At 41.5% G+C, this 27,594-nt stretch overlaps 1 protein-coding gene across 1 annotated transcript; it reads right to left on the bottom strand.

The window, feature by feature from the left end:
- Positions 1–35: 35 nt before the first annotated feature.
- On the bottom strand, positions 36–27,585 carry RNF20 (ring finger protein 20). Its single transcript, XM_086683618.1, has 20 exons — positions 27,432–27,585; positions 26,218–26,372; positions 20,725–20,892; positions 20,452–20,605; positions 20,124–20,300; positions 16,373–16,491; positions 13,369–13,515; positions 12,897–12,974; positions 12,584–12,703; positions 11,300–11,479; positions 10,247–10,382; positions 9,802–9,923; positions 9,313–9,683; positions 7,986–8,103; positions 7,269–7,418; positions 3,647–3,859; positions 2,687–2,812; positions 2,390–2,530; positions 1,610–1,711; positions 36–1,148 (listed from the first exon to the last, which is right to left on the bottom strand). Exons 2-20 carry the CDS (start codon positions 26,344–26,346, stop codon positions 972–974), a joined length of 2,928 nt encoding a protein of 975 aa, XP_086539744.1. The 5' UTR covers positions 26,347–26,372; positions 27,432–27,585; the 3' UTR covers positions 36–971.
- Positions 27,586–27,594: the final 9 nt, after the last annotated feature.

Raw genomic sequence — 27,594 nt, 5'->3', positions numbered from 1 at the left:
ACCACCTACTGCCCAAGAAAAACACAAACACTAAAGCAAATTGAATCCTGCTTTAATTGAAGCTTATGGAGTATAAAGTCCTACAGAAACATTACAGAGAATCTTCTGGGGAACAGGGATCACAAGAATCCCTGTAGAGAGGCAGATGAGAGTAATTCATGGCTCACCAAGACCTCCCTGTAATCAAGTTCCCAGAGTACCCAGAAGATCTCTTCACCATCTCAGTCCTGTTCCCCATCCTCTCCAATCTTGATTTCATTATAAGATAAAAGGGGCGATTGCATTTGAAATTATTCTGGCCTCAAGAAATTTAAAGACCTTTCAATGAGTAGAACATTCAAAACTTAAAAACTTCAACATGGAAACCAGCTGACCTTAACAAGTTACTTTGTTAGTGAATAGGAAATGAACTGAATCATCCTGGACATAATTTCATTAAGGCTTCAAACCATCCAGGAAAAAGCACAATTATACCATTTTATAATCCGAGTCTACAAAAAGTTTACTACCCAAATCAAGAAATGTTTGTGCCCATGGATAGCTTATTTCTAAAAGATCGCCCTCACTCCCCAAAATAGCCATGTGTCTCCACTCTTCTTGTTCCCTTCTCCATGTCAAGAGTACCAACTTGCTTCTTCAGGAGGAATGAACAATCCACGATTATTTATGCAGTTAAGCCTGAAGAAGAAAATGCTGAAAAATTTAAAAGCAGGAAAGAAACAAGCTGGTGGGGAAGACAAATAAGAGATTTCTAATTCATTCTAAAACCCAAGACTTGCCTTTACCAGTCCTTTTCCCTGAAGTCATGTAGCTATATTAGGGAGGAGAACCTGGACGTAAAGTCTGTGAAGGAAAGGTAGTTGACAGATAAACTGCCCCGTAGGTGACAGTCAAGGTGAGAAGAGGTAGAGGTTTGATGGTTACTGAATAGGTGCCTGTCTAGCCATTCCCTCTTCTTCTCTTGGCTTGGCTCAACCAATGTAGATGCGATGGAAATCATTGGCACCAAATGCAGCGTTACACTTGGGACATTTGCGCTGACGGGTGTCATAGCGTGTCTTCACACACTCAAAGCAAAACACGTGAAAACACTTGGTAAGTACGGCATCCTTTTTACGCATGTTGCAACATGGACAGGTCAGGCGTGCCTAAAAAAAAGAAGCCAGAATCTGATCAACTATAAAAGTTTAAATGGCTGTCATATGTAAGCAACCAACCAACCAGGAAACCCAGTAACCACTGCCAAGAGTGCCACTTCCCCACACACGTACAGTAAACCATCCTTGGAGCACCTGGGTGGCTCAGTCGGTTGAGTGTCCAACCCTTGATTTCAGCTCAGGTCATGATCTCATTGTTCATGAGACTGAGCCCCATGTTGGGCTCTGTGCTTACACCACAGGGCACGCTTGGGATTCTTCCTCTCCCTCTTTCTGCACCCCCCCCCCTCCAAATCTCTCTCTCAAAATAAATAACTTTAAAATAAATAAATAAAATAAACCATCCTCTGGTTACCTTCATGTAAAGACCAGTATTTATTCTCCCACTCTATTAGCAGGCCACTTCAGGCCTGGACAAAACACAGAGAAATCACTGAGGCAGTTTTCCTAACCTTGTAATCCTTAATCTCCTCCATCAGGATCTCATCACATTTGGGTACATTGTCTGGTTTCTTTGTGGTCTCCAGCTTCCTTCGAAGTCTAGAGATGTCCTCCTGTGGTAAGACAGCATACCCATTAGACACACTCCCCAAAACCTGCCAATTTTGAGAGAAAATTGCTTCAACTTGAACTTTCTGCTGTGGAAAGAAAGGATTTTCTGTCCTTTTATGTCCAATTATCTTATAGGTATGCAGAGAACTGAACCTAGAACACAAAACCGTCATCTTTTGTTCCAGAGCCCAAAACCATAATCTATTAGCAAACCTGAGTTGCACCTAACTATTATCAATTCAGTTCCATAAAAATACAGTCTAAGAATTAAAAAAAAAATTAATAACTTGATAAGTCAATTTTAAGGTAATTAGTTTCAAGCTGAAGGTAGACTGGATTAAAATAATTACAGATATATGGATAAGGATAGGAAGTCATCATTAGAATCATTTGACATGCCAGATACAGAAAAATTACAGAATTTAAAAATCCTCTAATTTGATACACTGCTACTTTACAAATTCACCAATTTCATTTAATAGATATTTATTTCATCCCACCATGACAGGCTCTGGGGATATGACAGTGAAGAAAACAGACTTGGTCTCTTCACTCAAGGAACTTACAATCAAATAGGAAACAACACACATTAGACCAATGACTCTTCATAACATGGGTCATTTCAGAGCTCAGGAAACACCTAAAAAGGTGACATGTAAAGAAAGTATAATCACTCTTACCTGGGCTCGTTTGAAATTGAACATGTCCTTTTCTTTGGTGACACTGTTCTCCACAATCTCATCCTGAAAATCATGTAGCTTCTTCTGAGCCAATTCCAGTTGTGTTTTGAGGTCATCTGCAAGCTGGGCTGCCTCCATCGCCTAGGCGGGGCGTACAAATCACATCACTTCATTGCTAGCGAGGCAAAACATTAACCCAGTCCAAGGAAGAAAGTGAACCTGTAATTTCATCAGTGTCCTACTTATTTGCTCCTGAGACCAATCATCACTTTAGATTACAGAGTAAAGCAATCATACCTTGCGTTTATTCATCTCTAAGGCTTGAGTCCTAAGACCCAGTTCCTTCTCCCCTGTGCCAATGTTGCTTTGTAACAGATGCTCCTTCTCTTCCAATTTCCTTACTACCTGTAACTGAGCATCAACCTTTGAAGGGAAAAAAAAAAATCAGATTTTTAACAAATACGAAAAAAAAAATTAACTGACTAGGTGCCGTTAGGCCTACGAAAAGAGTTTGTTAGAAATCTCAAGCCATCACCGTCTTTACCCATGAACCCTTCAAAAAGCATGAAAGACTACAATAATCAAAAGCTTCACTTTTCATGCAAAAAACCAAAAAACAAAAAAAATGCTGTTGATGATTCAAGCAAGAGTCTAAGAAACCACTGAAAATATTCTTCTCCAAATTGCCAAAAACAAAGGAAATTACATTTCTAGATATTCATCTCCTTCGGCCATACTAACTCTCCATGCCTGGCGATTCATATTAGACCACATAAACTACAGCTCAAACAAAAGCCCAGGTGTATCGTTTTCAGAATGGCTACAAGTTCTAAAGTAGTCTTTCTCTTGAAATTCACACACAAAATAGAATAAACACCAAAGGGTAAAAAATAAAATCACACACCCACGAACCCTCATCCCAACATCCAGAGGTAGTCAGGTAACCAGTGATAGCTCCTCACACAGCCTTCCAGAGAATTTATAAAATACACAGTACATACACACAAAGATGTACACATTTTTAACACAAAAGGAAAGGAAAATAAATCAATAATAACATTTTCCATATTAGCAGATCCACATCTGTTTTAACAGCTATACTGTACTCCTTTGCAGGGATGTATAATTTATTTACCAGAATGCTAACAAAGTACATTAAGTTGGTTTTTTTCTTATTAAAAAAAATGCCACAATAATCATTCTTTAATGCATGTAGAAAGTGCCCTACTTCAACAGAATTCAGGAAAGCTGAGTTACCTGAGTCTTTAGAGTCAAAACCTGGTCAGCCAGCTCCTCCTTCTCTTCTTTAAGTAACTTGTGGATCTGATTGGACTTAATACGTTCTGACATGAGCTTGAAATTTGCATCATCCTTCTCCCGCAACTGCTGCATTAAACGGATATTCTGCTCCTGCATGTCTTCAAAGGCCTGGCCTGTAACATCCATCTCAGAGAGGAGAGCCTCTTCCTCCTAAAATATGGAGAAAGAGGGGTGCCTGGGTGGCTCAGTCAGTTAAGCATCAGACTCTTGATTTCAGCTCAGGTCACGTTCTCAGGGTCCTGAGATCGAGCCCTGTGTTGGGCTGTGCACCGACAGCATGGAGCCTCCTTGGGATTCTCTCTCTCCCTCTCTCCTTGTCCCTCCCCCACTCACACTCTCTCAAAATAAGCAAATAAAAACTTTAAAAAATTGAATAAATAAGGGGCACCTGGGTGGCTCAGTCCGTTAAGCTTCTGACTTCAGCTGAGGTCATAATCTTGCAATTCATGAGTTCAAGCCCTACACTGGGCTCTCAACTGTCAGCACAAAGCCCACTTCGGATTCTCTGCCCACCCCTCTGTCTGCCCCTCCCCCAACTCAAAAATAAACTCTCTAATAAATACATACATACATAAAACACAGAGAAAGAACCCTTATGTTTTTTTAAATTTTTTTTTTTTCAACGTTTTTATTTATTTTTGGGACAGAGAGAGACAGAGCATGAACGGGGGAGGGGCAGAGAGAGAGGGAGACACAGAATCGGAAACAGGCTCCAGGCTCTGAGCCATCAGCCCAGACTCTGACGCGGGGCTCGAACTCACGGACCGTGAGATCGTGACCTGGCTGAAGTCGGACGCTTAACCGACTGCGCCACCCAGGCGCCCCAGAACCCTTATGTTAATACAATCTTTTAACTCCAAAGAAATGAGCACTGGAAACTAAACTTTCCCAGTATTCGTTAAATAAATTAACCTAGGGGCACCTGGCTGTCTCAGTTGGTATGGTGTGTGACTCTTGATCTCAGTCAGGGTTGTGAGTCTGAGCCCCACGTTGGGTGCAGAGATTACTTAAAAATAAAATCTTCAGGGGTGCCTGGGTGGCTCATGTGGTTGGGCCACCAGCTCTTGATCTCAGCTCAGGTCTTTATCTCATGGTTTGTGAGATCGACCCCTGCATCGGGCTCTGTGTTGACAACATGAAGCCTGCTTGGGATCATCTCTCTCTCTCTTTCTCTCTCTCTCTCTGCCCCTCCCCCCCCAGCTTATGCTCACTCACTCTCTCAAAATACATAAACTTAAGAAAAAAAAGGTAGACAAAAACTATACATACTACAATCTAGCAAACTGATCAAGTAGCGGTTGGTTACAAGAACTTCTCTCATGATGAAAAATCACATTTTCTCATAGTTTTCCACCACTGTATCGAATTTAACTACAGAGACTTTCCAGTAGTACCACATAACAATCTGACAGGTGAATAACAGTCTCTAAAAATATTTTTCACTTGCATTTGTTATTATAAAACTTTTTTTTTAATGTTTATTTTTGAGACAGAGGGAGACAGAGCGTGAGTGGGGGAGGGGCAGAGAGGGAGACACAGAATCTGAAACAGGCTCCAGGCTCTGAGCTGTGAGTACAGAGCCCGACACAGGGCTCGAACTCACAACCCGCGAGATAGTGACCTGAGCCGAAGTCAGACGCTTAACCGACTGAGCCACCGAGGTGCCCCTAATTTGTTATTATAAATGAGACTGGACATCTTTTCAGATGTTGAAGAACTATTTGTATTCTTTTCTCTGAACTAGCCAGATCTTTTGCCTGTTCTTCCACTAGGGTGTTGGGTTTTCTCCTCTATCATTTTTGGAGACTTTTCTATATAGTAGAAAGATAAGCTCTTTTGTGCTAAGAGTCAGAAATATATTTTCTGTTTATCATATATCTGTTGGCTTTGTTAATAGTGGTTTCTGCCACGTAGAAGTTTCATGGGTTTTCATAAGTCAAAATTATCAATTTTTTTCATATTTTTGACTTATTAATAGTTAAAAAGGTCTCTTCCATTCCAAATTTATAAAGGAATTTGTTTTAACTCTTATGAATTTCTTTGATATTTTATCTGTGATCCATATGGAAATTACTGCAGTATACAGTGTTCAAGTATATATCCAACTTTTTCCCAGTATTATTTTGCTTCTTTCTGCCCTGCCACATTTAGTAGTCTTTCTTTTCCCCCACTGACTTAAAACTGTATCTTTGGCATATTTTTATGAAATAGCCATGTTACTCTGGTCTATTTCTGGACTTTCTATTCAGTTCCAACAGTCTATTAGTCTCAAGGTACTTTATCTACTGAAACTTCATATTTTTACATCTGATAGAGATAGGAACTGCCACCCATCAACCCCACTGCTTTTCCTAACCTTTCTTGTTTACTTTTCCAGTTTTAAATCACTATTTAAAAAATAATAATAAACATAAACATATATATAATCTGTCTAGTACCAAAATAAAACCAAAAATACTGAAACAAAACCAAAAATTTAGTATTTTTATTGGGATATTAAATTTACACATTAACTTAGGCACGATTAACATTTTTAAGATATTCTATATAAAACACAGTATGCCTCTCCACTTGTACTAGAACCTATAGCAGTACAATTTCCTGATAGTTTTTTTCTTAAAAAAGAGCAATGGAGACAAATTGGCAATCAACAGATTTATGAAAAGCCAAAACCCCACTTTTTATAGAAGAAATGCATATGGGGAGGCACCTGGGTGGCTCAGTCAATTGAGCATCCAACTTCAGCTCAGGTCATGATCTCACGGTTCGTGGGTTTGAGCCCCATGTTGGGCTTTGCTGTCAGAGCAGAGCCCACTTTGGATCCTCTGTCCCTCTCTCTCTGCCCCTCCCCCACTCACATTCACTCTCTCTCAAAAATAAACATTACAAAAATTTTGTAATGCATATATGTTCTAATAAAGTTCATCTTCTCAAGGTACTTAATCAAGTCACCACTAAAACCACTTCACTTTGTCATTTTGCTATTTCTTAGAAACAGTGAAGCTGTTCCTCACAGTGAACATACATTTTTCCATCTTTGGTTATCTTTATTCCTCAAAGTTAATATAATTCCCTGAGACTTAAAAATAAATATACGTTCATGGTGAGTAGGGGAAAAGTCTCTCCAGTTCTAGGGCCCAGAGGACAACCACAGTTAACATACTGGTTACTTATTTATAACCTATTTGGGGGCATGTTTTTCTTAGTTTCAGATATTTGTAATCATAATGCATATAAAAATTTATATATATATTTTTTCATTAATACTCACTATATCCCTGATTCCAGATCAGCAGAGGAAGGACAGATGCCCCAATAAACCATGTCTGAACAACTGGCTATCCATTTGAAAATAACAGGAAATTTCCTGCCTCACAAATATGTAAAACAAAATAACTGAAGAATGAAAGACTTCAATGTAAAAACAAACATATGTGTAGGGTAAAAGACATTCACAGAAAGAAAAGACTAGAATGAAAGCGCAAATTTCACTGTCAATAACTTAGCTGTCAAGCAACATTTACTGAAAAACCTAACTAACTGAAGAGAGTGCACCCACCTGCTTGGCCATGGCCAGCTTCTTCTGCAGGTACTCTATCTGCTCCTCCACTGCCCGGATCTTCCTCAAGGCATCCTCATCAGCCATTTTCTTATTCTCCTTTTTCTCCTTATCCTCTAGATCCCGGAGTCTTTGCCTCAGGTCTTCCAACTAGAGAAAGTAAGGAATCGCACACACAAAAAGAAGAGGCTATGATACAATGTCAAAGTTCAGTTAATCCTGTGCACAGATGGAGGGCCCCAAACTGGGAGAAACTTGGCCAAACCGGGAAAAGAGACAAAGGGTATCCTAGTGCACCCATCACACTTCACACACTTGTACACGCACCGCTGGTGAGGAGTGCACGTGCACCTTCCTTCGGGATGGTGGCTCTCACCATTTGTTTTTAAGGCCCCCAAATTTTAAGAGAATAAGACACTCTTCCCAAAAATAACCAGAAAAGAGACTCACCGTAACAATGATTTATATGGGAAAGAGGTACTAAAAAAGTCTGAAAAGGTTACTCCTATTCCCAGAAATTCTGATATACCTTACCACCTAGTGGAGAGTACAGAAATCTATTTTATTTTAGATGGTCCCTGAAAGGGAAGAAAATCCTGAGTTTTAAACACTAACTTTAAAGATGAAGAAAGAAACCTATATCCTTCAGAAATGTGAAGGAAAATCCCACAAATGAAGATTTTAACCAGAATGACAGGTAATGGCAGACTAGATTACCTCTGCCTTAGACTTCTTCTCAGCTGCCATTAGCTGAACTTTGTCTCTCTGTTCCTTTGGGGCAGAGCGGTACATATCTAGCAATAGTTTCATCTCCTTTTGGCTCTCCTGTGCCTTCCTATGATGAGGGTGATAAAGGGAGGGGGATGGTGCAATGAGAAAACAAAGGACATCAGAGCAAGGGAATTTTGAATTGAGCAAAATATTTTACAACAGTTCTATGTACACCTTATGTCACAGATCTAAAAGATGAAACTTTCACACAGACCGTCAGGAGACTTGTGGATACACTCAGAAACTACAGAAAAGCAAGCTGGATAATGGAGTCATTTCTCCCTTCACACCACGTTCTCCAACATAAAGTTATAAAATACATGCCGTGGCCCTAATTAAATAGGCAAAATTCTGGTGCCCCACTCTTAGAAACTGAGATTCAGTGGGTCTGTGATGGGGTCCAGGAACATATTTTAAAGAAGTCATCCAGGTGATTCCGATACCACACTTGAAAAAAAAATATTTGCCTTAAAGCAATTAAGAGGAAGGAAGAAAAAAAAGGGGAGAAAACTAGATTTGATAGTGGAGTGATCAGCCATCAGCTGAAGGCTGAAACTTCCATCTCTTACTAAATTATCAGGCCTCTTACCTATACTTTTATATACCAAAGAAGTTCAAATGTTTTGAGCACAGCTGTCATTCAAATCCAAGTATCAATAAAGGCACAACCATGACCATTGGGAGGCAAGAAATAACCAGATCTACCAGAGAAAGTATTGGTTATGCAGGAAGAGAAGGAGCAGTATGTGACATTACGTTGGGTGTTTCATTAACCACAAGGTTCGTCTTACCATTTCAATGCCTGCAGGAGTAAACCTAAGAAATGTCTTAAATGACCTGATACATACACAAACCAGCTAACTGCCAGGCAAACAGATCAATATTGCTCAAGTTACAGTGATACAAACTCAACCCAGTATAATTTAAATTAAAATTCATGCCGGCAAGCTGCCAGTAATTAGTTTCAATAATTCTCATGAGTATTACTTAAGTCATGACACACTGCCCCTTAATTTGGAATCATGAAGATTCTGCAGGCTACAGCTGCAGCGTTTACGGAGACCCGACCACTGAACCAGACTACACGGTAGCCCATGCAAGCCATCTGGGTGGTACACTTAATCAATAACTGAGATCATAATTAACTGTGCATTTAGTTACACCCAAAATATTACAATGATCTGTAAGCCAGGCCATCAACCCAACATTTCATGCGTGATGTCCTAACCTTGGCTTCTGAGTCAGAAACAGATACTTTAAATTCTGTTCTTACTTGAGTTCAATCTTCAATTGTTTGATAACTTCTGCTTCCTTTTTCCTTCCATCGTCATGTTTCCCTTTCTCTTTGTCCTTAGCAGAGTCTCTTTCTTTTTCTGACTCTTTTAGTTTCTGCTTCTCTCGTTCTCTCTCCTTTTCCTTCTCCCGCTCTCTTTCTCGCTCCCTCTCTTTCTCCCTCCTTTCTCGTTCTCGCTCTTCCTCATCCCGTTTGGACTTAATTTCGTTGACTTCCTCCTGAGATGCCTTCGATGCAGAGGACTGGGCAGGTAAGTCCTCAGGATCTTGCTTCAGCTCCGTGGGCTCGTCCTTCGGGTCTTCAGTACTAGACTGAGACTGCAGGAGGGCACTGCCGCTACGCAGGCGCGTCTGGAGGACAGAGGCAGAAAGCAGCACATCACCTGTGGCAGCCACACTCCTCTCCTCACTCAAAACCAGCTCTCCAAACTCAACAGCAAATCACACTCATTCTGCACTTCCTGGTTACCTTGTTCAGGTCAGACTGGGCTTCTCTCAACTTCCGCTTATACCTTAGGACCTCCCCTTTCAGCTGGTGATTGTGATTCTGGAGGCTACTGATGAGGTGACGCATCTCCCGGTTTATGGGGCCTTAGATACAGCAACAGCAATGTTAGGAAGAACTCTGATAAGGAAAAAGGCACAAGGATAGAAAGCGCAGTACCCATCAGGGACCTCTGAGAAACTGGGAAAATTACCAAAAGCAAGATTCCTTCTCAGAAGAGGAAAACAAAACTGGCCAATCTTAAAAAACAAACACCCAGGCTGTGAGCCAAAATGAATTACAGTGATTTGATTTAAGGTTCTTTGGGACACCCAAGCTCCATTCATACCAACAAATCCAGGGAACCACATTGTGTTTTTGAAGGAAGGCACTTGCAGCAAACCGCAGGATGGAGTGAGAATAATTATACCTGCTTGTTCGTTGGCAGCAAGGGTCTGCTCAAACTCTATCCTCAGCATTTCATACTCCTTGCGGACCTGGGCCAGAGTATCTTCCAGCTGGATCACTTCGGTCCTCAGCTTCTTATGAAGACTAACCTCATCTCGCTACACCCAGAAAAAGGACCCAATCAAAAATTCTTATCAAAATGTGAAGACATCACATCCTGTTACTAGGTTTCTTAATTGACCGATCTAAGAAGTAGAAAAGGATCTACTAGAAGGGATTACTCTGAAAAATTCCAATTCAGTCTATATTTAACAAGCACCAGGCAGCTACAAAGACTGATTTGCAGACTGGCAGGATATTAAAAAAATAGAGGACATGCCTCCTCACTCTGAGAACGTAGTCATTTACTTGGAGTACTAAACAATAAAACAGTACATAAACATATGTAAGGTAAGACATATTAAATTCGATTCTTTTGGCAGACAGAGTAAAAGACCAACTACTACTAACACTACCTTAACGACTGTGGAAGATACAGAAGCGAACACGTGAATAAGCTGCCTTAAAATAAAGCATTCACATTTGCCCTTGCATGTCGTAACGGCTTGTACGTTGGCCCTCACATGCTATAAGGGCTTGTAAAGTGAGGCAGCTTCCACCCACTTCTCTCTCCCATGCACAAAAGGCTCTAGCCATTCTACACTATTTTTAAATCTGCTCTTTTCACTTCTGGAAATGCCCTTCTCCTATTTTTTTCTATCAGCAAACTTAAGATTCACACTTCACTTTGGCAAGTGGAATCAGGAAGTCTCCACAGTCAAATGAGATGCTCTGTCTCCTTAATCACTGCCTCTCCTGGCCATGCCTCTGTTGTACCTGCATTCTAATGGACTATACTCTCCCCACCAGGCTGTATGATCTCTCATGGCAGGATGCCCACCATCGAGCAGAGTAAAGACCTATGGCCTTTCTATACATGTTTGCTGGAGGAGCAGTAATTGCTTGCAAGGGGGAAAAATTATAAAATTTATGAGGCAGGAAAGCTGATGCGCAAAAGACAAAGCTGGGCTGCTACCTCGATGAGCTCAACTTGGCGCTGGTGGGTCCCCCTGGTGCCATGCAGCAGAGTCCGGGCCTCGTCCAAGTGCGCTTTCAACTGTAGGCTCTCGTTGTACAGGACGGAGAACTGTGACTGCATACAGCGGTATTCCGGAGTTTCCTTAACTGCCTCTTCCACCGCACTCCGCAATTCCACCTGAGGGGCCCGAAGACAAGTCAGAAGCACAATCTAGCGTCTGTGCCCCACACACTAGACAGGAAACAAAACCTTACAGTGATGTCCTGTGCGACTGAGACAAGCTTTATGAAGATTCTGGATTATATCTCCACTCTTCTAGTTCTGTAAAATCTGCATCAAATTAAACTATCCAGGAGGTAACACCAGGGACCTCTAGTCTCCACCCAAGAATTGTTTTAATTGATATGTGTTTTACACTGTGTGTCAGCCTATACCCAAGGACACTAGAAGAGCGCTCTGAAATCTGTCAGATGTAGAGACACAGAAAACCCAGGATGTTTGTTTTTAACACATAATTGAGGATTTCTGTCATTAACTTGTTCTCTGTATTAACAGTCTCTGAGAGATATATTTTGACATTGTATCAAAAATAGTTAGGCTTCTCTTAAGCAATGGTTTGCTTGAATTACCCAAACACTTCAATTAATTTAAGTCAGGTTTTTTTTTTGTTTGTTTTTTCACTTCAAACATCTTTATTCATATATTTACCTAGAAACAAATCAAATTGTAAAAGACATGTGGCTATGACTGAAAGAGGGGTAGGAAGACTCTTAGAATTCACTTTCTTTCCCCAAGAACCCGGGGACAGAAAATTTTAACAGGCATGTTCAAAAACCAACAGAATCGGTCACTGATCATTTCTCTGCTCTGGCGGCTAGAAATTGCACAGGCAAACAGTATGACCCACATTTGGCAATTCCTAACACGTGAGCAGCCTACCCTACTACAGTATGTACATGCTCCTTGCATATATCTTGTATACAAGCCCCATTTTGTCAACTCCATTTTGGATCATCACCTTAGTTTACCCTACTCCTCATTTTTATCAACAATTCCTAAGTTAGAGCACTTTGATTCAGTCTATAGATCTTTGGAAGTTGCTTGAAATCCTTTGCAGAGCAAGGGGGGGGGGGGGGGTCCAAATAGTAAGTAAATAAGTAGACCCACCAACAAAACTTACATCTTCCTCTTCCCTCATAAATTATGAGAGCTCACCAGTACATATGTGAGTTGACCAGCAAAACGTTTCATGGTACTGCCTTTCAGAGACACATCTCCTACCTTCAGCTTTTCATTTTGTGTAGTGACCTCCTCAAAGTCTTGCCGAAGTTTCTCCAGCTCACAGTGACGGTTCTGAGCCAACTCTTTGTTCTCCTCAAGCTCTGCATTCATTTCCTCAAACTGGAGAAAAGAGGAAAATCACAAAATAAGCATAAAAAAGAAAGAATTTTCAAATCATTCCCATTCCTAAGCTTCCACCTTCACTGATCCATTCTTCTAGCAAAACCCCATTGCCTCTTGTAAACCCCTAAGTACCTCGCACAACACCTAACACTAGGTAGGAAATGTGACCTGAGTGAGTCATTGATTTTACCTTCCGGGCATTGATAGTGATTGTGCCACCATAGAGACTGCTCCCCGCTCCATAGACCTTATAACCTTTCGAATTCACCTATAGGAAGGACAAAGATTCTTTAGTGAGAGACCCTAAGATTTTAGTCTGATAACCAAAGCACTTTCAGAAGAGTCCGTTGTGTCCCCAGGTACTACTACCCAAGTCCATCAACCCTTTTTTTTTTTTTAACATTCATTTTTGAGAGAGACAGAGTACAAGCAGGGGAGGCGCAGAGGGAGACAGAGATACAGAAGCCGAAGCAGGCTCCAGGACCTGAGCTGTCAGCACAAAGCCCGACGCGGGGCTCGGACCCACAAGATGTGAGATCATGACCTGAGCTGAAGTCGGACACTTAGCCAACTGAGCCACCCAGGTACCCCGAAGTCCGTCCTTTCTCAGTACTCCTTAAAAATGATTCTAGTCTCTAAACTATGACTGAAAGAGCACTTGCCCGTTCTAGGACTTCTGCTAAGTGTCGGTTGAGTCGCTGTTCCCTCTTTCGGATTTTGTCAATATCCCACTGCAGGTCATCGATCATGGACTCCAGGACAGAAACTCGTGACTCAGCTGTCTCCACTTTACTCTGCAACTTGGAGAACTACATCCCAAAGACAGGCATTCAGAAAAATAAAGCCAAAAAAAGACCAAGTTAGGAAAGGAATGCCTTACATCACTACTGGACATCCCAAATCTCACAAAATTAACCCCTGCTTATGGATCATTATAGATAAAACTGAAATAGAGGATGCTTTACCCTCTTTCCAATGCATGAGTATAAAAATGAAATCACAGATTCCTTTAACCGTTCTGGGTCAGTTACAATCATGAAGACTGTAAAGAGGTCTCTAAGAACTCTCACTCTCATAAGGGAAAGACCACTTGGGATGCAACAATTTTTCTACTTCTGAGAAGCACCAGTTCCTTCTATAGACCACAAACCATCAGAAAAAGTGTTATCTTTAAAGAAGCAAATAGTAACTTCTTTGATTTTACCAAATATTTTCAGAGATAAAAATTCAAATATATATTCAGTAGACAGCTATCTTTGCTCCCAACTTTCCCTTTCCACATTCCCACAAATGATAAACCAAAGGGAATGAAAGGAAAATGTCCATTCTCTTTTTTAAGCTGACCCCAGGGAAATCTTGAACCAGACACTCTAAAGATACAAAAACCTGTTTTTCTTTATTTGGGCACTTTGCACCAGCTAATGCTATTTTTTTTTTATTAATTTTATTTTTTTAATTTACATCCAAATTAGTTAGCATATAGTACAACAATGATTTCAGGAGTAGATTCCTTAATGCCCCTACCCATCTAGCCCATCCCCCCTCCCCAACCCCTCCAGTAACCCTGTTTGTTCTCCATATTTATGAGTATCTTATACTTTGTCCCCGTCCCTGTTTTTATATTATTTTTGTTTCCCTTCCCTTCTGTTCATCTGTTTTGTCTCTAAGTTCTCATATGAGTGAAGTCATATGATATTTGTCTTTCTCTCACTAATTTCGCTTAGCATAATACCCTCCAGTTCCATCCACGTAGCTGCAAATGGCAAGATTTCATTCTTTTTGATTGCCGAGCAATACTGCATTGTATATATATATATATACACACCACATCTTTATCCATTCACCCATCGATGGACATTTGGGCTCTTTCTATACTTTGGCTATTGTTGATAGTGCTGCTATAAACATTGGGGGTGCATGTGTCCCTTCGAAAGAGTACACCTGTATCCCCTGGATAAATACCTAGCAGTGCAACTGCTGGGTCATAGGGTAGTTCTATTTTTAGTTTTTTGAGGAATCTTCATACTGTTTTCCAGAGTGGCTGCACCAGCTTGCATTCCCACAGCTAACGCTATTTAATACTTTAATTACAATGCTATCACATGCTCACATTAATCTACACATAATCTTTGTACTGGTTGAAAAGTATGTCCCCCAAAATCTTTGATATTCCTCCCATCAAGAGGTGGTGGCACTGCCTCCTCCCCGTGAATCTGGGTCAACTTTAGTGACCCAATGAAAATGATGCAGAGGCTACATCTGAAAGGCCATGCAGGTTCTGCTTTATGTTCTTGGGACATTCATTCTCTGGAAGAAGACAGCTGCCATGTAAGAAGACCCACTACCCTGAAACTGCCACATGGGAGAGGCAACATGCAGATGTTCCAGTGAAGAACCTAAGGTGGGCTCCCACCCAGCTGGCAGGTAATAGCAGCCAGCCACAAGAGCCACTGTGGACATCAGCTCAGTTGAGCAAAGCACTGTCTCTCTCCAGCTTAGTAATGCTAAACGAGATTGGTAAAGGGCCAGAAGAGGTGGACCTTCTCGTTTTGGTTGTACCTAGTTTATACCTTAAACATGACAGAAAGTTATTCTATTTCTCCACTACACTCCAATCTAATTTATAAGCACTGCTATACTCTAACCCTTTTGAAGGCTGATGAGGATCTACACGTATCGATAAACTTCCCAGACGATTCTCATACAAGCAGCCAGCATGGACCCTGGCAATGGAGTTTACAAAACAAGGGCATAATAAAGAACACGGGCTCTGAAGTAAAACAGACCTACATCCGAATCACAGTTCAATTACTTTTAGTCTGTGTGCTCAGAACAGTTACCAACCTCCTTGAATTTTTTCCCTGAAGAGCAAGATAGGAGTTGTCTGACCATCAGAGATAATACTTCATCAAGTGCTTAAGTGCTAGTCACTAAGGAGATGGTAACCACTAACCTACCAATAAGCGAAAGAATTGGGTGGTCAAACTAAAGTAGGTCAAATTTCAGCAGAATATCCTTTGAACTAAACCAAAATGATAATCAGGACTGGCAGAAAAATCTTTTAAGGCCTTTTATCACTTTACCTCAATCACTGTGTGTGTGTGTGTGTGTGTGTGTGTGTGTGTGTGTGTGTGTGTGTGTGTGTGTGTGTATGCACATGCGCACACACACACACACAAATAAATACCCAAATCTTGACACAGTTTGGTCGTGGCACTACGCGTACCCAAGTTTGGCTGGAAAATCCACATTTCTCAAGCTCCCAGGATACCATCAATATAGTAGTTCGTACTGTCCATTCTCAGATGAATTTCTACCAACCCATTCCTCAGTAACATTGCACATGATCTTTTTTATTTGGGGTAATTCGTTATTTGGGAATTTGGTGCATTGTTTCACAAAACCTCATATGATGGTATTTCTTCTTAAAAACGAACACTGTAGTATCTGTTTAACAGAGGCACAATCAAGAAGTATTCAATTGTTTTCTCCCCTTAATCTTTCCTCTTGATTTCTCAGAACTGGTTGCTTTGGCCTGCCCTTCATGCTCTTCAATATAAAAATAGGCTTTCTAGAGTCAGATGAACCTTTGAAGCATTCAAAATTCCGAGTTAATGTGTGCCACAGGCCACTAGAAACTACCATCTGTCCTTTCTGGTCAAGTACCTCCTGAGACATGGTGCGATGCTTCTCCTGAAGGAGGTCTGTCAATTCCTGTAGCCTCATATTCTCTTGAGCAAGGAAGGAATTCAGCTCCTGCACCGCTTCCTCCACTATCAGATTATCTGAAGGAAAAGAACTGCCCTTTAGTTTAGCATCTATAGTGTCCAGTTTTAAAACTATGCATCCCACCAAAATATGAACACGCTCCCTCACTTTATTTTCCCGAAAACCTTTAAGAAGTAGGCTGGTTTTTATTATCTTTACATGACTAAGAACCCAGAGGTTAGATGACTTGTTTAAGGAAATGAGCCAAAGCTGTGCTTCAGTAGAGGATGACACAGAGCCAAGATCACCTAACTCCCATCCTTTCTGTAAAGTCAAATGTATTGAAAGAAATGGAGGGATTCTGTAACTCTATTCAGATAAAACACAATCACTAAAAAACTGCATTTTAGAATTGTAGACAAGATAGAGGTATCTAATCAGTGTCAGACTTAACAGCCATAAAATTCTATCTCCTAAGGCTATCACAAATTCCTATTAGTGAACACCAACATGAAGCATCTCTGTTGGGAGGAAGAAGGGGGGCAGAAAGTAGCAATTTCCTTGTTCAAATGAGTACCTATAGAATCATGAAGAATAAAGATAAGAGCCTAGAATTACTTATCATGTTCTGGAATACTATGCTAGGGGCACTCCTAAAGCTCAAAAGCCAAAAGGTACACTACAATTTACAAAGAAAAGTAGATAAATTTATAGAACTTATTATACCAATTAACATGTTTGGAGACAGTTAACAGGAGGAAAAATTGTGCTTTCTCCTACTCCCTACCCCTTGGCATCACTCAGAAACACCATACAGAACAGGCTGGTCATGTGGTGGTTTTTGTGGTTTTCAACCAAGACTGCTTGTAGAATCACCTGTGGAACTTTAATTTTTTGTTTGTTTTTTAACGTTTATTTTTGAGACAGAGAGAGACAGAGCATGAACGGGGGAGGAGTAGAGAGAGAGGGAGACACAGAATCGGAAGCAGGCTCCAGGCTCTGAGCCATCAGCCCAGAGCCCGACGCGGGGCTCGAACTCACGGACCGCGAGATCGTGAGCTGAGCCGAAGTCGGACGCTTAACTGACTGAGCCACCCAGGCGCCCCATAATGATTTTGGGAACTTTGAAGATTAGACACTTCACTAGGGCCCATCCATCCCACACATAGTAAATAAGAATACCCATGGGCAGGGCCAAAAAAAAAAAAGTATGCTCCGAAAGCTCTCAAAGTGAACTGATTCATAACCGAAGTTAAGAACTAGAGGCTGAAATTTACTCCTCTTGATATCCTAACATACTTAGAACAAGGCCTAGAATACAGTAAGAGCTAGATAAACACTTACTGAATTAACAAGCTGACAATTGCAATTCCTTTGAATCAAGGATAAAATAAACATGGGGAGAAATGAACTGACAAAAAGGTATAGTTCATGCTACAATTCATACTTTATGGATCTTTATCCTTAGAAAGTTCAGCTTATCAATGGCATTTACTTTTTATACTATAAATAGCTCAGTAATTTGTAATTTATAATTAATGTTTTTTAAAAATTTATTTTGAGAGAGACAGAGCATGAGCAAGGGAGGGGCAGAGAGAGAGAGGGAGAGAATCCTAAGCAGGCTCTCTACCACCAGTGTGAATCCCGATGCAAGACTCGAACTCAAGAACTGTGAGATCATGACCTGAGCCAAAACCAGGAGTTGGATGCTTAACCAACTGAGCCACCCAGGCAGCCCACTTACAATTAATGTTTTTATTTTTTAACTTAAACTCTACCTTAAAATGCATGCCAACAAAAATAATTTTAAAGTACTGCTTAATATACTACTCATTTTAGTTCCTTTTTAAATACAGCAATTATTTTACTTGACATTCATTCACAAAGTCAAGTTTAACACTGGCATAAGCTCTCCATATGGCATATTATCTGCATGTAACACGCATATGGTATGCACCATCATGCATATATATATGGTTTACCGGTGTGGCCTATTATTAGGATTCAATCATACCATCCAACTACTCAACTACAGCCAAGGGAGAAAAAACTAGCACCCAGCTCAGTTTACATTAGGTATGTAACTAATACCAGATACAGTGCCAGACAGACACTGGAGAAACAAAGAAGAGTAAGCCAAAGCACTGCACCAAGAGACAAAGTCTAGCTGGGAACCCAAAAGTAGATGGAATATATGAATACAAAAGTCTGGGAGGACATGAACCACATTGTTTACAATGGTTACCTTTGAGAAGGGAGATAGGAAGACTTCTATAATTTCTGATTTGTGTATTCTAAAACTGTTACCCAAATAATAAAATACATAATACATACACAGACTTATGGGAAAGTAAAAGAAACCCTTTCCCAAATTTTCACAAGTCTTTTACATGCCTCCTAATTGTTGATAACTTAGCCCAAGTGTCCTTAAAAATTACAATGTAATAAAATTCTTATTTGCCTGCCCAATCGCTCAGCATCCACTACATTCAACACATTACTTTCAGAAATGAAACAATAAACACCTTAATAATAATCAGTGAATTAGAAGTGCCTGGGTGTCTCAGTCAGTTAAGCATCAGGCTCTTAATTTCAGCTCAGATCATGATCTCACGGTTCATGAGTTTGAGCCCCATGTTGGGCTCCACACTGGCAGTGTGGGATATGCTTGGGATTCTCCCTCTCACTCTCTCTCTTCCCCTCCCCCACTTGCATGCTCTGTCTCTCTCTCTCAAAAATAAACATTAAAAAAAGGAAATAAAATAAAGCAAAATAATAATCAGATAAATTAAGGTATTACAACTAGACCAAGATTATTACTGAAAATGTAAAATCAGGGCACTTAAGAAGATGCAACCTAGCTACACAAATACTTTACTGTACAAGTCTCTGCATTAACACTGACTAGTAACAATTATTTCAAATGGGCCCTTTTCCAACAATATTCTCTTTTTTCTTTTTAAACACAGACATCTAACAATTCTAAAACCTAAGCCAACTCTTTTTGAAAATATTAGAGATAACAGAAAAAAACCAACAAAAAGAATGTATTACAACTGACTCTTTGAAGTGAAAGTTCACTATCTAGGGGCGCCTGGGTAACTCAGTTGGTTAAGCATCCGACTTCAGCTCAGGTCATGATCTCACAGTTCATGCGTTGGAGCTCCACATCAGACTCTGTGCTGACAGCTCGGAACCTGGAGCCTGCTTCAGATTCTGTGTCTCCCTCTCTCTCTGCCTCTCCCCCATTTACACTCTGACTCTCTCCCTCTCTCTCTCAAAAATAAATAAACATTAAAAAAATTTTTTTTAATTCAATATCTAAAACAAAAATTTTTTAAATATAATTACCAATATTTAAAATATTTAAACTAAATTACTATCAGTTATAAATCAATAGCCAGAAACAGAGCTACTCCTTAAAAAATCAAATTAATTCTACTTTTAAGTGTTTTATTAATAGAAAGTATCAGAATGAAGCTTTCCTCAGCTTCTTACAGGACTATCACACGGCTCAAAATATGAAACACTTGTAAAATACTAACTTGCCACAGCAATGGCATTACTGGTATTACTGGTAATACTGGAGATTAGATTCCAAAGAATTTAATTAAAATTAAATACATAAGTTTGCAAACTACAAAGGAGCATGCAAAGTTGAGCTCTTATTCCTCCCACCCTGTTCCCAGTCTCCTGATTCTTGCCTCACCTCCGCTGTTTAGCTTCCGCGACAGGAGCTCTACTTTTTCCTGTAATTTATCATAGACCATCACAATCTGGGACACGGCTCGGCGGGAGGACTCCACTCGCTCCTGCAGCTGAGATTCCATTTCTTCACTGGAACTGCTGGCCAAGGTAGCGAGGAAAGAGAAAGCTGGCTCTTGCCCTTCCCCTGAGGATACAGGGGGGAAAAAAGCAGCCGTCAGCATTATAAAAGTGGAAGTATCAAAATCCTTTTTTCCTCAACTGGAAAGCCTGAAAGCCAAGATCTACTTTAAAACCCCAGAGCATGCAGTGGTAGAATCCACCACACAAACACTCGCCTCTCTCTCGGTCATCTTTCCGTTCCTGATTGCTATCGGAGTCTGGTTCTGGTTCCGGCACGACAAGGGCTTTTCTTTCTGTGAGGAGATCTCCCAAACCTTGCTCCAGATCATAACGTTTAAGGATGATACGGATGTTTTCATCAAACTGAAGAAGGGGAGGTACAGTCATGAGAAAACAGAAGAGCACAACTTTGGAAGTGAAGAGAATGCAAAGGAGAACTAAAATGCTCAAAAGAAAATCTGAGTAAACAAACAAGTAGCTACCTGACTCCAGTACCGGTTGACAATCAGCAGTGAGGCATCATCAGTGGCCTGTCTTCGTTCCAGTTTTTCAATGTGCTCACGGAGTTCATCTTCAATGGCCTGCCGTTGATCCAGCATCTCTGCCAGCTTGCGATTTTTGGTTTGCAGTGTTCGAATGTCTAGCTCCTCCTGCCCCACGAAACCAATCTCATTAGTCTCCACAAAGAAATTAGGCAAACCAGCTGTTAAACTCTACCAGGTCATATTTCCTCCGACCAAAGCTATTCATTTCTTAAATCTTACAACAAGTAATTGGATAAGAAGTAGGAACAGAAGAAATAAAGAGTCTATGATGACGATGGGAAGGAAGAATGATACTAATATGCTAGAACTTGGACCTCACCCACCTCATTGTTCTCTTCACATGGATATCCACAAAGTACCGTGAGGCTCCACTGTCCAGCTAGATCACCTTCTGCCCGGATCAACACTGCCATCTATCTCCTCAGCACTGCCCCTCGATCATTCAAGACCTTGGCACCTGGGCCGTTCTCTGTCCCAGTCCCTGCCACTATGTCCAGTGACCATACACACACGGACATGTAAACATGTGGACAAACCATCTAATCCTCCAGCATCCAGGCTGCATTCTGAATCCCTTAACTCTGGTGATTATCTCACTCCCTGTGCTTCAGCCACCCATTTCAAAAGCCGCATCTTGGGGGCGCCTGGGTGGCGCAGTCGGTTAAGCGTCCGACTTCAGCCAGGTCACGATCTCGCGTTCTGTGAGTTCGAGCCCCCCGTCGGGCTCTGGGCTGATGGCTCAGAGCCTGGAGCCTGTTTCCGATTCTGTGTCTCCCTCTCTCTCTGCCCCTCCCCCGTTCATGCTCTGTCTCTCTCTGTCCCAAAAATAAATAAACGTTGAAAAAAAAAATTTTTTTAAAAATAAAAAAAATAAAAATAAATAAATAAATAAATAAATAAATAAATAAATAAATAAAAAAAGCCGCATCCTGGACTTCTGTCATTATCCGGAACTGTGCCACAACGGAGATCTTAAATTCCTCAAATGAAACCCTATCTTTCCAGGTACCTCATGTCCTTATCCCCATATACCAGTTTTCATGTGGATCTCCCAGAATTTTAAGTTCTCTCCATTCTCCTCGTTGGTCCCTTATCTCCACTATCTTCCACACCCTGACCTCAACTTGCGCTCAGGATCCCATTCTCTTCTGTTTCCGCAAAAATGGAACTCCGTCAATAATTCCACACCCCTCTCAGGATCTTTAATTTCTCTCCCTAGCTCCTTCCCTAGGACAAGTTGGGGTCTGGAGGTGGGGGTGGTGGAGGGTGGGGGAGGACCCCAGGCAAAGAAACAGCATTGGAGAGGATTACATTTTTATCTTACCTAGGAATTAATGAGTATTTCAAAAAGTAAGAACTGTTTATGAGAACACCAATTTCTTGTTTTGCTTTTATTTTCTCTTGTATTTTGATTAAAATATCCTTGACACGCCCAAAGAGTCAACAGTTTCCCAACTGTACCAGTTCATTAATACTATTAATAAATGAAATCCTCGATCTCTTCACTGAGCACTCCTTTCCCCTTCTTGCTCTGACAGCGGGATGAGAATACTGTTTCCCTGCAGTTTCTCCAGTATCACTCTGGGCCTAGAGGCAGGTAGGTACCCCCTTGCTCTCCACTGCCACTTTCAGCCCATTATCCCACCTTCCTCCCTAAAACCTCCTAGCTCTGCAGCTCGTGCCACTGGTCTGCCCCACCTGCCACCCTGCCTTGCTGCACTTGTCTAGAAATGCCCAGGTCACTTCCCCACGTTTCCTGAAGATTTAGCACCTAGATTATCACTCTCCAATGTTACTGCTGTCATAGTCCTCACGGATTTCCAATTCCCATATAGATGATCCTTCCTGTATCTCAAATCAAGTCACTGACCTCCGCTCCTCCAATGATCTGGTCTTCTACCTCCCTTGGCCACCAAACTCCCAGTTATTCTTATTCTTAGCCTGATCTGTATGTGTATGCTCTCTGTAAACTCAATTTCTCCACAATTACCACCTACTTTTCCAGCTCATGCTCTCTAGTTTCCTGACTCCCACAATTCTTCACCTCCCCCAGGATCTACAATCCATTGCCCCATAACTTTCCTGTCCTTCACTCCTCTCACTTCCTCACTCCCTTCTTTATTGGCATTGAATTCCACAATCAGTCAATATCATGTCTTCCATAACCCCCTCCTTCCTCACCCTTGCCTAGGAAAAACCCCACCCCTGGTAACATCCAACTCTCCACTACTCCAGGCCCACATCCATGCAGCTGAACATGAATAGAAAACAAAGCACCATGCTGCCTGGGCTGACTTTAAACTCATGATCACAGAGTCAAGTAAGTCCTCAGTGCAACAATACTCTATCTTTCTAGTCCGTTCCCTCTTCAAGATGACTACTTCATACCTTCTCCTGTCTCTTCAAACCTTCAACACTTCCTCCCCCATCCTCACTCTCAGATGAGGCACTTCTGATTTCACTGAAAAAAAAATAGAAGCAATCAGAAGAGAATGTCCACATCTATCTCCCACAACTGCAGCTACCAACCTACCTACATCTGAACTCTTTGCCTTCCTCTTTGTTGCTACGGATCAACTGCCCCTGCTCCTAGTTAAGGCCAGCCCTCCTGTTGTGCATTATATCACATGCTCTCTCCCCTATTGGTGGAAATCGCACCAGCAACAGTCTCCTCTGCTACCCCATCAGCTTAATCCGCTCTACCAAATCATTTCAATCAACATGCTCTAATAGCTCCTATTTTAAAATCAAAACAAGCTTCCCTCAATCCCACATTTCCCTCTAGCTAATGCCCCATTTCTTTGTCTTGCTTTCTATCAACACTCCTGCAAATCATTGGCTCTATCCCCTTTTCCCTAATTCCTCTCCTCTCCTATTCTCTTAAGCTCACTGCATTCAGGCTTCTAGCACCATCACTCCACAAACAAGATTCTCACTGAGGCTCCTGAGAACCTTCTACTGCTAAACCTAATGACTCAGTCCTCCCTTTACCCAGAGCTCCCCTTACTCAAGCCATCAGCAGCACCTGAGTAACTCCTTCCTGAAATACTTTTCTTCATTTGGCTTCTGGGCCCTCACTCTCTTGTTCTCCTCCTACTTCATTTTCTGTCTCTTTGGTTAGTCTCTTCTCATCTCCCTGACATGAAAATCAGTGTTCCAGGGCTCTGCTTTCAGAGCCTAGAGCCTCTAGTCTCATGGATTTAAATACCTCCTACATGGGGTACCTGGGTGGCTCAGTCAGTTAAGCATCTGATTTCAGCTCAGGTCACGATCTCATGGCTTGGGAGTTTGAGCCCCGCATCAGGCTCTGTACTGACACTTCGGAGTCTGGGGCCTGCTTTGGATTCTGTGTCTCCCTCTCGCTCTCTGCCCCTTCCCCACTCATGTTGTCTCTCTCTCTCTCTCTCTCTCAAAAATACATAAACATGAAAATACACACATACATACGTCCTACAAAATGATGACTCCCAAATGCTTTAGCCCAGACCTCTCCCTAGACTACAGATGATTGTATCCAACCACCTACCCACTCAGAGGTCTATTAAGTATCCCAAACTTGCATGTCCAAAATCAAACTCCTAATTCATCCTCCGCAGCCTCCCAAAAACTATGCTTCTCTCATACTACTTCCTAGCTCAGTATGTGAACAGTCTGTACTTCCAAAATTCTGGGATCTCATAAACTTCATCCAATCCATCAGTAAATCCTGTCAACACTACCTCTACACTACAGTGACCCAAGGCACCATGATCCCTCAGCAAAATGACTGCAACAGCCTTCTATAGTGGACACTTTTGTGTCTCATGTCATGTCCTGTCAGCCTGCCAGACTTCAGCACAGCCTTGGTGGACAGCTCCATTAGCACCACCAGTGTTCCGACTTAAAGCACACCTGGAGTCTTCATTTTTTGTTCCACACAATCTCAGCTGGCTCACTACGGCAACCTTGAAGTGCAGAGGAAGAGTTATTGCCTTTAAGGGCAACCTTCAACCAACTGGGGCACGAATCAGTGGAGACAAGCCCCAGTTCCCCACACTTAGATGAAATGGGAAGAAGAGGGAGAAGCAACAAGGGAACAATTCTGCTAACTGAACTTCTAGCCCTTGCTCCTCTACAATCTGTTCTCCAAGCTAAGTCAGAGCATGTTACTCTCCCACTTAAGACCTTCCAATGACTCCTCAATGCCTTGTGGATAAAGTCCAAACTAGGATGTATCCTCTCAGCTTCCCTTGGAGCATGTGGCTATTTATCCCTATGAACAGCACATATCCCACTCATAAATACTAGAACACTCTGTTCTCTGGTCTGTGCCACTTTACAAACTGAAGTCCAACAGCTGTCTTCAGGGTAACGCGTAGTGTCTGGCAAATCACAGATGCACAACAAATACTTATATTTATTGAATTAACAAATGTCCTTGGGATGCATGATGTGAGACAGTGCTTAGACAAAATCACCTCTTGGCAGCAGTATGGAGTACCTGAATCGCTGACAGACTCAGAAATGACACTTCATCAACAATTTACTCTGAATGTTCCCATTATTCTCTCTATCCTGAGCCTGAATTCAAAAAAGTAAGATGTGGTTTTATAAGCTATGCAAATGCAAAGCATTTTAACACCATACCCCCATTGCTGAGTTCCAGAATAGACTCCTGATCTAGATCCAAACCTATTATAGTGAGCTTCTGATGTCTAATGGACATATAACATTACTATAAGCTTCTGATGTATAACAATTTAATGAAACAGTCAACTCCCTAAGAGCAAGGACAGTGTCTTACTCTATTCACCGTTATACTCATAATATCTAGCCCAATAATTATTAATAGCTCATATATAGAGTACTTACTAAAGTAGAGGTAATGTTTTAACTCTTAACAAAGACTCTTTCATTTTATCCTCTCAACAACCCAATAGGTGGGCACTAGAATTACATTTACAGACATGGAGAAGAGGCACAGGGAGGATAACAAAAGGCCATGCAGCTAGGAAGTGGTGAAGCCGAGTCAATTCCAGGTAGTCTGGCCTCAGACTCCTATCCTTCACCACCCTTCAGTGATTTTGCTACACTGCCTCTTAGTAACTAGCACCGAACTTTTCAGTGAATGAAGAATGAATGTACAGATTTCCCGCTGATAAATGCATATAATCAATATGTATCAAGCACCACACTCTCCAGAGATTAGAAGCACACCTCTGAAAATAAACATCAAATGTTAATATATCTCTTTTCAGAGCTGACCACCACAGCACGTCACCTACTTCTGGCTCTTTTATTTCCCTCTTTTCAAATAAATTTCTCTTCCATAAATTTCTCTTCCGTAAGTTTTCTCTTCCATAAAATGCCTTCCAGAAAGCTTCCATAAATTCTTACTTTCAGGTTGCAACTCAGAAAAAAGCACACTCTCAAAGCCCTGTTTCCACATACCGTTGAAGAGACACCCCCGAGCTTAATTGTCTCCACTGTGGTCCCTGAATCTTCAACAGCGGTCTTCTTCTCCGGAGGCATGGATGTGCCAGGCTCTCCAGCTGCTCTTTTATTTCCAATTCCGGACATCTTGGCGCCAGATGACAGCAGTTTTCCTGGAGAGGGGGAAAACAAACCAACCAACAGAAACTTAGATAAGATATACAAAAAGAGTAACAATAAAGAGACCATCTATAATGTAAAACCTAGCCATTTTCCAGCCAGCCTTTTTAAACCTAAATCCATTCATTTCATACCAAGCAATACAATCCCCAAACTCCTCTTGGAAAGAAAAAAGTAAATTGTAGAGTAAGAGTCAGGGCTGAATTTACACAACTACCAATTTCTAAACAGAATACTAACAAATAAGACAATGGGCAAAGGATGAAGAGACCAGGGAAAATGCCAGAAATTTCACTTCCTGAAATGCCAGAATCAGAAAAATAGTTTGATCAGGACAGGACCTAATTCTATTGTGCTGGAAAAAATCACAGAGCTGAAAGACACTTGGGAAATATCCGCTAAAGCATTAATATTGAATAAGTCATGTATCATCTCTGAGACTCAATTTCCTAAACCAGGAATTACTGTGCCTCTTACAAAGAATTAATACGTCTAGAAAGAACTTACCATAATGCCTGACACGAAGAACTCAAATACTAGCTCTCTTTTTCATATTTAGTTTCTCCCCTATTTCCAAATGTTCTCCTCGTGATTTTGTGCAACGCTACAGAACCTAGATCTGAGTGTGAATCACAATTCTACCTCTTAGGGAGCCTTGTGTTGCCCTCAAGGAATTCTCCAAGAGCCTCAGTTTCCTCCTATGTACAGTGGAGGCAAACAAATATTCTGTCTACCTAAACTGCTTCCAAGGGTTTGAGCTCAACGGAGGAGAAATGAACGCTAAGGCACTTTGCTACTTTAGAAAGCAGCCCTGCCATCACCAAGAGTACACGCTACTCTGCTTCCAATTCACACTCCAGGAGAAAGGGTATCGGTGGCAGTAACCTGAGTCGGACCTCACCTAGAGAGAGAGGAGACTAAGGAGCAAGACAAGGACCCCAGCCTCCCGCGCGCCCAACTGCAGGCCCAGGAGAGGGAAACCCCAGAGCCAGAGACGGCGGAGATTCCCGAGGACCCGCACAGTCCCGCAGCGCCGTTAGCCGAGATCTCACCTAGGTTCTTCCAACTCGCGCCGCCGGGGAGTGGAACTCAGGGAAGTTATTCACCAGGGTCCGTTCTGCAGCACTACTTCTCACCCCTGACCCGCAGGCGAGGACCCATAGAAGCTTCCGGGGGGCGGGGCCAGGTAAAGGAAGAAGGGAAAGAAAAGAGGAT

Source organism: Puma concolor, chromosome D4, assembly GCF_028749965.1.
Source record: "Puma concolor isolate L17-30 chromosome D4, mPumCon1.1.hap2, whole genome shotgun sequence".
Classification (NCBI taxonomy): Eukaryota; Metazoa; Chordata; class Mammalia; order Carnivora; family Felidae; genus Puma; species Puma concolor.
The sequence above is the reverse complement of the archived record's forward strand: the minus strand, read 5'-3'. Positions and strand labels throughout refer to the sequence as shown.